The 12,989-nt window shown below is 45.2% G+C and overlaps 1 protein-coding gene across 1 annotated transcript in view; it reads right to left on the bottom strand.

The window, feature by feature from the left end:
• The window catches only part of LOC125442954 (connector enhancer of kinase suppressor of ras 2-like), a 358,128-nt gene that overhangs the window by 57,977 nt on the left and 287,162 nt on the right, over positions 1–12,989 (bottom strand). The window contains exons 16-17 of the mRNA XM_048514758.1: positions 6,887–6,935; positions 519–694 (exon numbers count right to left, since the gene is read on the bottom strand). Coding sequence (XP_048370715.1) covers positions 519–694; positions 6,887–6,935 — 225 coding nt within the window. The remainder of the gene's footprint in view (positions 1–518; positions 695–6,886; positions 6,936–12,989) is intronic.

Below are 12,989 nucleotides of genomic sequence, written 5' to 3'. Positions count from 1 at the left end.
GTATCTTAACTTATGGTCATTTTACGAGTTGCTGAATATAACAAGTTGTTCATTATGGCAAAGCTACGTTAAGGTTGGCAACCAGAGAGAGATTTGAATGGCTGCTTATCTCCATTGATAAAATTACTACGCCCAACAGAACGTCGTTCATTCATTCATCGTCGTCACAGTTGCATTAATGGTATCGGCCATTCATTTTTGGAACTATCCGTGAATGGACCTTTAAACACATGCGTTACTCTACAGAAAGATACCTATGGAAGGTTTAAGGTCACAACTGTGAGTAACGTCATAACGTCCATGAATTGAAAGGTTTGCCTTTAAAAGTTGATATACGGATATAAACGCTGCACTAGTGATCACAAGTTATATACAAGTACTGGATGCAGTACTCCTCGCTATAGCTCTGATTCAGGGCTGTTTGCAACACCTCATCCCTGAACGGCTCCCAGAAACATCCCTAGCTGCCCCCCCCCCCCCGCATCCCCACCTTTCTCTTGATTATGGTTGGTACTCACATTCTGGTTAGTGTACCAATAGAGGGACGAATCCTTCAGGACAAACCAGTATTTCTTCCACTTCTGGGTGAAGTAGCCTTTGGCATCCTTCTTCTTCCACAACCAGCCCTCGCAATCGCCGTGCCCCAAGTCCTTGCAGGAAATCCGCCGCCGGCTGCTGTTGTTCAGCGACCCTCCTGGAAACAGAAACAGAGACGTCAACCTCAGAAAAAGAGAAAGAGGGAGAGATGGTGCGAATAATATTGCCATTTGAAGACTTCCATGTCCAGGATCAACGGGCTGTTGTGGGTTTCCCAGGCTGCATGGCTGCGATCCGGTAGTTTTTTGCTCCTAATGTGACATGCCTCAGAAGATACCAGCCATAGATGCAGGTGAAACATTAGGAGCAAAAGCTACCCGTCCACAGCCACGCAGTCCAGAAAACCCACAACAGCCAATATTGCCATTTCTTTTTTTCCTCTGAAGGATATCTAATTTTAAATGATAAAACACCAGGTCTACCCAAACTGTTTGAAGAAAAGTGTCAGGATGATCTATTTGCAATTCTTGATTTTTTTTAAAACACACAATCCAGCGGATACGCAAGTTAAGTCTCTCTTTTGGAGCTCAATTAGCCCTTTTGCTCGCTCATGTTTCTGTCTGTCCAACTCTCCTCCTATCCTTACTCCAGGGGCAGACATGGTTGTCCTCTCTTTCTTATTCTGACAACAACCCTGTGAGGAAGGCCAGGTTGAGGATGACAATTCAAGGTTGGTAAATTCCTGGAGATTTGAGGTTATAGCCTGAGGGGGGCAGAATTTGGGGAGGAAGAACAGCAGGGATGTGACATCATAGATACCACCCTTCGAAGCTGCCATCTTCTCCAAGGGAGCTGATCTCTGTAGTCTGGATATCACTTGTAATTCTGAAGAATTCCAGGCCTCATCTGGATGTTGGTAATCTTATCAAGAGGTTTCATGGGAAAGTGGGGATTTGAATCTGGGTCTCCCCAGCCCCAATCTACACTCTAACCCAGCGGTTCTCAACCTGTGGGTCGCGACCCCTTTGGGGGTCGAATGACCCTTTCACAGGGGTCGCCTAAGACTCTCTGCATCAGTGTTCTCCATCTGTAAAATGGATAAATGTTAGGGTTGGGGGTCACCACAACATGAGGAACATGTATTAAAGGGTCACGGCATTAGGAAGGTTGAGAACCACTGCTCTAATCACTGTATTCATTGGCTCTTTAACATCATGGCACTCAGGTTCACACACTGGTGTCTACTCTCTTCATGTTTATAGTGCTGAAGGGAAGTCTGATTTTGTTTTTACATCCGTAGGAACTTGGGGGTGAATGGAGATGAACTCTCACTGCTAGGTTGCCTCCTGCCTACAATCCCTGCTCTCTACTACCATTGTCTGCTGGAGGGGGAAACATGAGTTTAAAAAATGGCATCAGTGTGATGTCACTTCTGGGGAAAACCTGGAAGTGAAATCATGGCACTCTAAGAAATGCTGACACTCCCCATATCCCCACCTCCCTCAAACCCTAGAGGTTAAAACATGCTAGAGCCCTAAACTATGTCAAGTTTAAGAGGCCGCATAGCATTACCAAAACAAACGGCACTTTATAAGTTCTAGTAATGTTTTTGTCACACCCTCATGTCCCTCCCCCAGGCCTCTTGCTGGCTCAGCCTGGTAACCCTAACTTGCCAAAATTATATCTCATTTGGTTTTAAGAGAGGATTTGAACAAGGTCGCCTCTAGTCCCTGGTGGACACTCTTGTTCACAATACCACACAGAAGGTCAACCTAGGAAAGTTGCTCAAGAACTGCTATTTGCCTGGCTGTGAGCAAAAGGCAATACATATTCCCTCCAACCAGTGGTGGGATCCAAAAATTTTAGTAACATGTTCCCATGGTGGTGGGATTCAAACTGTGGCGTAGCACCAATGGGGCTGGGAGGGGCATGACGGGGGTATGGCCAGGCATTCCGGGGGCGGGGCCTTCCTGGGTGGGGCTGTGGCAAGGACGCAGCCGCTGCGCCAGTCCTTGGGCGGGAAACAAATGCACACAGGTGCAGGCTGCCACGGATGCCGGTGCACCACCTGCTAGACTGCTTCAAGTTCTGCGCACTACTGCTGAGAGGAGAAGCATTAAGGCAAAAATCACGTGGCAAAATCACCAATTAGTAACCCCCTCTCGGCACACACAAATAATTGGTAACCTACTCTCGGGAACCTGTGAGAACCTGCTGGATCCCACCTCTGCCTCCAACCAACCCAATGTGGTAAACATCTCCAAGAAACTGTTAGAAATCAGAAAAAATGACATGTAGGAGAGGGGCAGTGTTAAAACCACACCCATACTTGATCTGTTATGAAAGGAGGCACTCTATGAACAACGTTTAACACTATTAGCAGATCCATCTGTGGATTTTCCAGAGCCTCAACTAGTCTGACCTTCAGTAATCCTTAGAAGGCTGGTATTGACTCCGTAACACAGATGGTACGTGTCTATGAGCGTGTGACACACGTTTGCGCTTTGGCCCAAAGAATAGCTGCTGACCTAAAGCCACCTCGCTGGTTCCAAGCAGAGGTGGCAATTGAATCAGGGTTTCCAAGCATGGTTAGCTACTTCACTGCCCCGTAGCTCACAATTTTTTGCCCTTGTGCTACTAGAGCTGATTTATTCATATATTTATCGGATTTATGATTGCATGAATAGCGGGCCTCTTTCCACAGCGCGGGGCTTATCAGTTCTTCGTGGCGTTGACTCTGTGACATCGGCTTGGCTTCTCTTCCATTTTCAAACCGAACAGCCAAATGCAGAACGAAGCCAATCCGTGTACAAGTGTCAGAGGTACTTTATCAGCCTCGCTTGGCCCTTGATTTTCTTAATGCTTCGTACAGATCAAACGACGTTGCAGTTGATTGTGATTAACCGCATTGTGACTTCGTCGTCTGACCTCTTTTAAACAAAGGAGGAAAGGAACGGCCAGGGTGCGCCATTCGTGTTTTCCTCAGAGGTTAATTCACATCAGGAATTTTTAGAGCCAATGTAGCGCAAAAGAAAGGCCTTTATTTTCATTACTTCAACCCATCGGATTTGACAACCCTGAAATTTTATTCTTTCTCTTTCTCTCTCCTTTTTTTTTTTAATCACCAGAAACAGAATTCCCCCCGAAATATTCATATCACTTTTCCTTAAAAGCCTAGGGCAAATTTAATTAAAACATTAGACTGTTCACTGTGAAAAATTGAGTTTACATTGTTATATTAATTATATTTGTCCTACAGCTGTGAAGTGGTGTCAAGAGTTTAGATCACATTAAATTACTATTCTTTCTTCTGCAGTATCCCACAGCTAAGCTCTGAAAAGTTTCTTCTTTCTGAAATAATATCCTGAATTCTTCGGGCCTGTTCCAAAAAGAATACACAGGCTAGAAAAAAGAGTACAGTCGTTTTTTACAGCTGATGTGTGTGTGTGTGTGGGGGGGGGCATTTGGTATGTATGCAAATATGTATGTATATGAAGATTTTTTTTCCAGGGGGGGTTGGCATTTCCTCAATGACATCTCCATGCTAACTTAATGTTTTGTATGTACTTTACCTCTTTTTCACTCTATTTAAAATTGTTTGGATTGATGTTTGATTTTCGATTTTAATGTGGCTTTGAGTAACAGTGGTGGGCATGAACTCCAAGTGCTTGCACGTGGTGCCAGAGAGGTGGCACTCAGGGAAGCCCTCTTTGTGGGCACGTGCAATCAACAGAGATCGCGTCTTTGTGGGGGAGGGGGAAGCAACTCGTTAAACCCCAACTGTTGATTTTCAAGTGCCGCAAAGAACTAAAGCCTGATCCTTTACCTGAGAGTAAGCTCAACAGGGCTTGCTTCTGAGTAAACCCTCCTAGGGTAATGATTCACCTGTTCGAAGAGTTGCACGGTTGCTTCAAAGCAAAGCCATTGACTACCACTGTAGGGGTGAGCCCGCGAACCCTGCAGAACCATAGAAAGAGCGCCTGGCGTTACCAATGGGCCGCCAAGTACTGGCCTTCGGTGGCTTAATCACACGCTCCCCCAACCCCCGCTCTCCCATGAGTCACGGGTCGTGAACTGTCGGACTCGCAGCCACCAGGTGTCCCACACAAAGGGACAAAGGGGCTCCTGCCCTCAGGTGAGGATTAGGCTCCGTGGATCGCTTGATGCTTCCCTCCCCGCGACGCTTAGCAGTCTCGATGGAGATCATGCATCACATGATGATTCTCCAGCGCTTCCCGATCTCCCGAATCCTCCCAAGGTTCTCCCTACCTGCCCGACCCCTTTACACGCCCCCATTGAAACCCTAATAGCAAAAAAAAAAAAAAAAAAGGTGTGAAGGGCGCAGCGCCGCCGCAGAGTTGCCAGGGATCCCAACGGATCCAAGGCTTCCTGCTTGCTTGGCTCTCTCCAACCAGGGGGCACCTAAATCTCGCCAGCATGTCGTCTCTTCCCTGGGACCTCGTGGGTACGACTACATACCACCAAGCTTACTCCTGAGTAACGCATGCCTCGGAGCCAACCGTTTTTTCTAAACTAAACCCTTAGTGTTTAGGTTAAATTGCCATGTTGGCACTTTGTGATAAATAAGTAGGTTTTGGGGTTGCAATTTGGGCACTCGGTCTTGAAAAGATTCACCATCACTGCTTTATAATGTAATTTTATCTTTCATGTTTCAAATTGTTAGCTGCCTTGGCAGCCCTTCTATCGGCAGAAAGGTGGGATATACACTTTGTAAATAATAATAATAATAATAATATAATAATAATAATAATAATAATAATAATAATAATAATAATAATAATAATAATAATAATAATGACCTACAAATTGAAGTTGAACGATTGTGGCAAAAAAGAACAACAGTAATCCCCCTAGTAGTCGGTGCTCTAGGAGGAATCCCAAGAAATCTTGAAAAACATCTGGAAAGCCTAAACTTGGACAGAACATCAGTCCACATGCTGCAGAAAGCAGCACTTCTAGGAACTGCACATATTCTACACAAATACCTCTAATATCCTAGGCCCTTGGGAAGGACTCGATATTCAGAGATGAATTCCAGACATTTGTGCTGTGTTGTTATGTATATAATAATAATAATAATAATAATAATAATAATAATAATAATAATAATAATAATAATAATAATATTTCACACACATTAAGATAGGTGTGTGTATATAGTACATATCTCAAGCAATCATGTCACTTTGCCTGATCCAATGTGTAACAGAATTCTAGATTACACGAAATTCTGGAGCACATACTGACCTTGCGTGCAGCGTTGGCAAGCCTTAATAGGCCTGCTTTTCACTTTGTGCTGCTGAATGTGTCTTTGTTCTGACTAGTGCTGACCTGAAATAGCTCCCCCAATTTTGGGGGGGGGGGATTGGTTGCTGAAAATAGACCATGTTCTCCTCATGGGATGCCAAGCTCCAGGTGGCACCTGGAGATCTCCCACTATTACAGCTGATCTCCAGATGATCAAGATCAGTTCCCCTGGTGAAAATGGCTAGTTTGCAGCATGGACTCCATGGGATTATGCCCTGTTGAGATCCTTCCCCTCCCCACCCCGAACCCCACCCACCTCAGGCTCCACCTCCCAAATCTCCAGGTATTTTTCCCAACCCAGAGTTGGCCATCCTATCTCCACACCAGTGGCCACCAGTTGCTGCTGGGTGCATTTTTTTTCTTTACACATAAGGCTCAGATTTTTTAGATATAAATCCTATAACAGTGGTGGCGAACCTTTGGGACTCCAGATGTTATGGACTACAATTCCCATCAGCCCCTGCCAGCATGGCCGATTGACCATGCTGGCAGGGGCTGATGGGAATTTTAGTCCATAACATCTGGAGTCCCAAAGGTTCGCCACCACGGTCCTATAACTATTATTGGCTACATTCCACTGCCATGAAGCCACAACAGAGCAAAGGCAGAAAGCAGCACACTTCCTATCCTTATTCCGGCATCTGGTGAATTAGAAAGAAAGAGAGATGGTGAGCTTAGTGGTAGGTTTCCAGAATCCAAGCTGTGGCTCTCCAGATAAATATGGACCATCAATTCCCATCAGCCCCTGCCAGCATGGTCAATTGGCCATGCTGGCAGGGGCTGATGGAGATTGTCGTCCATGAACATCTGGAGAGCCACAGGTTGCAGACCCCTGTTCTATGGCATAATATCCCACTGAGGTCTCTTCCCTCTCCAAACCCTCCATTCCCCAGGCCCCATACCCACATCTCCAGGAATTTCCAAATCCAGAGTTGGCAACCCTATCAAAGTGTTTTGATTTTCCACATTACTTATGACATCCGAAACAAACAATATGTGTTAAATGATTCAAACAATTTACCTTTGGGCCATTTTTTGCTTTTGACCCGCAAGGAAGCGTAGTGAAAAGACTAGGAAGAAAGAGAAAAAGATGCCAGTCAGTAAAAAGCATGTGGTTGACAGCACAGCAAAACAAATGCAGAAGAAAGCCAATATTCAAACAGGCCACATAATTTTCTGTTTCTTGCCAGATTGGAAAAAAATGCTTTGACATTTTACTGAAAAGATTTCTGTCCCACACTCCCCAGTGTCTGCACAAGGTATCTGATTAATATAAAACATTAACCAACAAATAATGCAACATAGAACACACACACACATGCACACACAGAGGTGGGATCCAGCAGGTTCTCACCAGTTCCTGAGAGTGGGTTACTAATTATTTGTGTGTGCCGAGAGGGGGTTACTAATTGGGTCCGCTTTTCCGTTAGAAATTCCATTGGGTCCAAAAATCATCAAGTCCTGTTGTTTCCTATGTGGCTGGTTAGCGAAGGTAGAAAACGGGATAATTCTCCCTGTTGGGCTGTTTTAAAAACATGTTTTAGAAATATGGTAAAGTTCCTTGTTTAAGGAAAGTATATTTCTTTTGATTTCTAGAAACAAAATGAAGTATTTGAAAGTATTAAGTATTTGACAGGCAGTCAATTAGAGGAGAAGTAGTTGGTTCTGTTGCCAGTAGATGATAGGACTTGCTATAAATGAGTTTAAATTATGGACAGAAAGATACCAGCTGGAAATTAGGAACTTTTTTTTACAGTAAGAGTTTTTTTACAGTAACAGAGAAATTATTAATGCCCCGCCCCCCAGAATGCCCTCGGCTAATTGCCCGTCGTGCCCCGCCCAGCCCCATTGGCGCTATGCCAGTGTTTGAATTCCACCACCATGGGAACCTGTTACTAGAATTTTTGGATCCCACCACTGCGCACACACACATATGATACAAGTCAAATGTCTTAAAGCTTTATAAATCAGAACACCAGCATTCATCAGTAGAATGTTAAAATACCAGCAACTAAAATCAGCATTAAAACAGGATTATACCTGACCTTCTGACCATTGGCCTGACCCCAGCAGCACCCCCAAGCTACAAGCCTGCTATCTCAGAGGGAATTTAGCAATTATTTGTCATATCCAATGCTGTCACTCCTTTGAGAGCATGCATGTCTTCTGCCTAAACTGCTGCTTGACTCAACTGTATTTATTTAATGTGCTGTTGAATGTGTTGAATGTATCAACATTCCACAGGTGTATATACTCCACTTGCTTTACTACCATCAGTTCCTCTGAAGATGCCAGCCACAGATGCAGGTTAAACATCAGGAGAAAATGCTACTAGAACACAGCCCAGAGACCACAGAACGCCCCTGCATTTATTGACTTATAATATTTACAATCCATGCGCTCGATAAAAAATAATTCTGAATCAACTTACAATATCTACTGAAACAATAAGGCAAACAGATCGTTAGGTCTCGGACCTTTAACCAATAAACAGAGTCTGGATACTTGATCAGTAGCATTTATTGAAAGGCAACGAAGCACCCAGCTTCAGAAAGCCAATTCTGCCAGACCTGGCTTTCCTGGTTCCCTTTATCCCCGATCAGTTTGTTTGTTTGTTTATTTTTCCAATTTATATCCTGCCCTATCCCTGTAGGGCTCAGGGCGGGCCCATCATAAAATCATTATACACTCTCTAAAACATTTAAAATATAAACAACAATGCAATTTAAAACAATAAAAAATTCGAAAACCAATCAAGATGATAAAAACATGGGCAAAGATTAGTGCGTGGATCCTCAGACATCTCAGCTTTTGGCTGGACAACAGTCCCGCTTTTAAGCTAATTTGTCCCGTGGTCCCTGCCGGGTTTTAAATCTCCCGATTTTTTGGAAGGTTGCCACACTGCCTTCACAAGGGCTCCCCTTTTCCCCACCTTGTGACAGATTGGGGAGACAGGGGAGCGCCCCAGAAGGCAGTCGCTGGGGTAGTCTCCCGCTTGCTACCCGGCGCTGCCTTCTTTGGTGCTTCCGGTTCCCGTCTTCCTGTCAACAGGGCAGGAAACCGGGAGCACCCCAAAAGCTGCAGTGTGCTCCCTCGCGGTTACTGCGTCGCGGCTCTCACAAGACCCCGGCTTTAAAAAGGTGAAAATCTGGTCACCTTTAACAAAGATACCTAGGAGGATAGGCGATCCTCTCCACCACCTCCCTCCTTCCCCACCCTTCCCGAGGTCAATGAATCTGAGATGGACCTTTGTTTCACTCCAATCTTGGCTGGCTAGGTGGGAAAAAGCCTGGTGGAACGAGCCAACCTTTGCAGGGTCTGGTGGAGTTCCCCTCCCGCTTTCCCAGAGAGAAAGCGTGAGAGAGGACTGCTTTGGAGAGGCTTAAGGTGCCCTAAGGTCATGGATAGGGATAGATATCAGCCACCTGGCCTCGGCCTCCTCAGGTGAACAACAGGCACTATCTTTTGTTCCCTCTGGGGATTAGCTCACGAGGGTCATTGGCCTAGTTATCTACAATCCATGTTAAAGCCATAAAGCTCAGTAGAGAGAGAAAGTCCCTTTGCATATCAATCAGGTTACAGAAACCTTGCAAACAGTTACATTGAAGTGAAAGTACCCCTCAATCACCAAGCGTAGCCCCTGACACAGATTAACAGTAAAAGCCAGCAGCATATAAAATCAATAAAAGGACATAAACCAGATCATTAAACCAGCATAAAGAAGCAGAGGATAACAGATAAGAGAAACATTTTTAAAACCTAGCAATTAGCACCAATACCCTATCGACGCAGAACCATAGATTGTCCAAAATAGATAGGATCATCACATTTTTATTCCCTGGCAAACTTCCAGCACATGGTAATATAACACATTCCATCATGAGAAACTGTGAGGGTTTTTTAGTTTTAAAAACAGATATCCTGCCTGCTTGTTAGGAACATAAGAAAGAGCCTGCTAGATCCATCTAGTCCAGCACTCTGCTACTCGCAGTGGCCCACCAGATGCCTTTGGGAGCTCACATGCAGGAGGTGAAAGCAATGGCCTTCTGCTGCTGCTGCTCCCGAGCACCTGGTCTGGGAAGGCATTTGCAATCTCAGGATCAAGGAGGATCAAGATTGGTAGCCACAGATCAACTTCTCCTCCGTAAATCTGTCCAAGCCCCATTTAAAGCTCATAGGTTTCCAAGATACATTATTATATATATTCTGTCATTGCAAGAATAAAAATTAAACCATTTACAATGCAATGATATCAACAGGCTAGCTGTGCAATCCGGGGGGAGTGGTTGACCCCTATGCTGATGCCAGTGGCCATTCCGCCGGGAAAACTGACACGGACGCTGGTATACAGGCACTTTGCACGGAATAGGGGAGCACAGCAGCAGTGCGGTGCCCGAACCCAGAAATCAGGCTGGGCACTGTCACTGATGCACCTTTCAGACCTGTGCTGGTATCTGGGGGGGGGGGGGCATTCCATGGGTATTCCCAGGGGATGAGATGACTTTAGTCTTCTCCCAGTGGCCTTTCGGTTTGAGAATGCCCCCTTTGTGGTACATACTTATGCATGAAAAATGCATGGCCTAAGTCTGTTTAGGGGATTTACTTATTTATTTCATCGCAATTCTTTACTGCCCTCCTCCGAAGGGCTCAGAGCGGTGTCCAACATTAGCCATAAAACAGTTACAATTAAAACAAGTAATAACAACTAAAATTGTTATCTATCTATCTATCTATCTATCTATCTATCTATCTATCTATCTATCTATCTATCTATCTATCTATCTATCTATCTATCTATCTATCTATCTATCTATCTATCTATCTATCTATCTATCTATCTATCTATCTATCTATCTATCTATCTATCTATCTATCTATCTATCTATCTATCTATCTATCTATCAATCAATTAGATTTTAAGCCGCCCATCCCTGAAGGGCTCTGGGCGGGGTACAGCAGGCCTGCAACAACAATACATAATAACATTAAACACAGCAGGCTAAAAAAAACCATTTTAAAACAAATTTAAAACAATTTACAAATCTATAACCATAAAACACAGCAGCAGCAATAATATATGGCGCCCGATCCCAAGGCCGGGAGGGGACAGTACTGATTAGATAGTATATCAGGCATGCCAATGATGGCACGCCACACAAGGGCATCCTAGAGGGGGAATCCATGGCTGGCCTCACCAATCCAATTAATAGAACCATATACAACTTTCAGATGGCTGCATGGGAGGCCAGATGTTAATTATATGGTGAGAAGTCGATGTTACCCCGAATGGGATTCCCCCCCTCCACTGGTGCCCGTGCCACCGATTCCTCCTTTGGGAGTAGCGCTGTGGCGCCATCCCCAACTGCTGCTCTGCTTCCCCCCTATTCCATTGGGCTGCCTGTCTGGAATAAACGTTGCATGAAGTTCTACTGTTAGACATAGTTCTCAGTATGATAAGTGCCATCAAGTAAAATCAACGCATTCACAAATATATCCTTCTTGAAAGCTTTGAAGAGTGAAACAGGTTCTCCCACCCCTAGTGGCATTTCAAAGATAATAAAGGCAGATATACTTGGGGAAGGAGGATGGTGGCAAATGTACACAACCAACTGAGTTCAAGCAGACTCTTTTCTCATTGAGTGCTTTCACCCCCATAGCTGGCAATGGCTGTATAAAGTGCCTCCAAGATGTCTCTTTCCTCTTTATGCCCTACTGACATATGTGCATCAGCTAAAAGCCAGCTCATAGTTTCCCCTCGCCTGCCTGGTTTCAAAATTAGGTTTCTGTGCACAGCCACACAAAACTGAAATCTGATTTAACGTTCCAGTGGAAGTTCCCGTATTGTAGCCAAATCCCCATATTGCAGCCAAATGCAGGCTGCTCAATGCCCTGAATTTCCATACATGCAAATCATTTTGTGAATGGGTCCAAATCACACAGTTAGAAGACTAAGTCCAACTTCGCTCGTTTCTGTTCTATCTGATCACCTCCCATGATTTGAATCGCGACATCACAAATCACAGAGGGAGGGAGAAAGTGAAGTGCATTATGCCAAGTGTCCTGCAAAACAGATAACATTATTGGAAAAGGGAATCAAGCCTTTCTCTCCCCCATCCCGAAAAAAAAGAAAGAGGAAATATTCACTCATCCCCAGGTCAAACTAGTCCTGGACTCCAGCTGTGATGAAGCCAGGTGCTCCTTAGGAAGGAGTTGCATAAAGATGGTGCCACTACTACAAAGACTGTGCCTTGTACAGCTACCAATGGCACTGTACATATAAGAAGCAGACAGAGTAAAGGCTAGTGGTCCCCTCCACTCAGCACTGTCTGCTGACTCCCCAAGGTTTCAGACTAAACATCTTGTTACGCAATATGAAGTCCTTGCATGGTATCTGGGTCCACTATGGGTATTTTTGATCAGACGTGCATAGCAGGTTCTCTCCTGGGAACTAGCTTCCTGTATGTGTGGAGAGGTCCTGATTCAAACTGAGATTATAGCACATGGCAAGAAGCACATTCCTCTGAGGATGCCAGCCACAGCGGCAGGCAAACAGTCAGGAGAACATGGCCATTCAACCTGGAAAACCCACAACACCCTAGAACAGTGATGGCGAACCTATGGCATGGGTGCCAGAGGTGGCAGTCGGAGCCCTCTCTGTGGGCACGCGCACACAGAGTTCATTATGTGTGTGTGTGTGTGTGGGGGGGTGATTTTCATACACATCTCTAGGCTGGTCTGGGGCACTGAGCACGATGTGTATGCACTGCGGTGAGCAGGGAGGACTTGGCTGGCGGGCCTGGTGCCTGTGCTCTGGGTGGTTGCTGCCGAAGAGGGGCGGATGGTGCAGAGGAGGCAGAGATGCTAGAGAGGCACAGAGCGGTGCGTGCGGGACTTGCTGGAGGCTAGAGCAGGCTGGCCCCTGCTCGAGTGGGTGGGGTGGAGGAAGAGGGAACCAAGTGGTTTTTTTCTAAACTAAAACCTCAGCATTCAGATTAAATTGACCGGTTGGCCCTTTGCGATAAATAAGTGGGGTTTGGGTTGCAATTTGGGCACTCGGTCTCAAAAAGGTTCACCATCACTGCCCTAGAACGTAGAACCTTTTCACATAACTGTGCTAGCTTTTT

This window comes from Sphaerodactylus townsendi, linkage group LG13 (assembly GCF_021028975.2).
Source record: "Sphaerodactylus townsendi isolate TG3544 linkage group LG13, MPM_Stown_v2.3, whole genome shotgun sequence".
NCBI lineage: Eukaryota > Metazoa > Chordata > Lepidosauria > Squamata > Sphaerodactylidae > Sphaerodactylus > Sphaerodactylus townsendi.
Note: the sequence above shows the minus strand (reverse complement) of the source record. Positions and strands in the feature narration are given on the sequence as shown.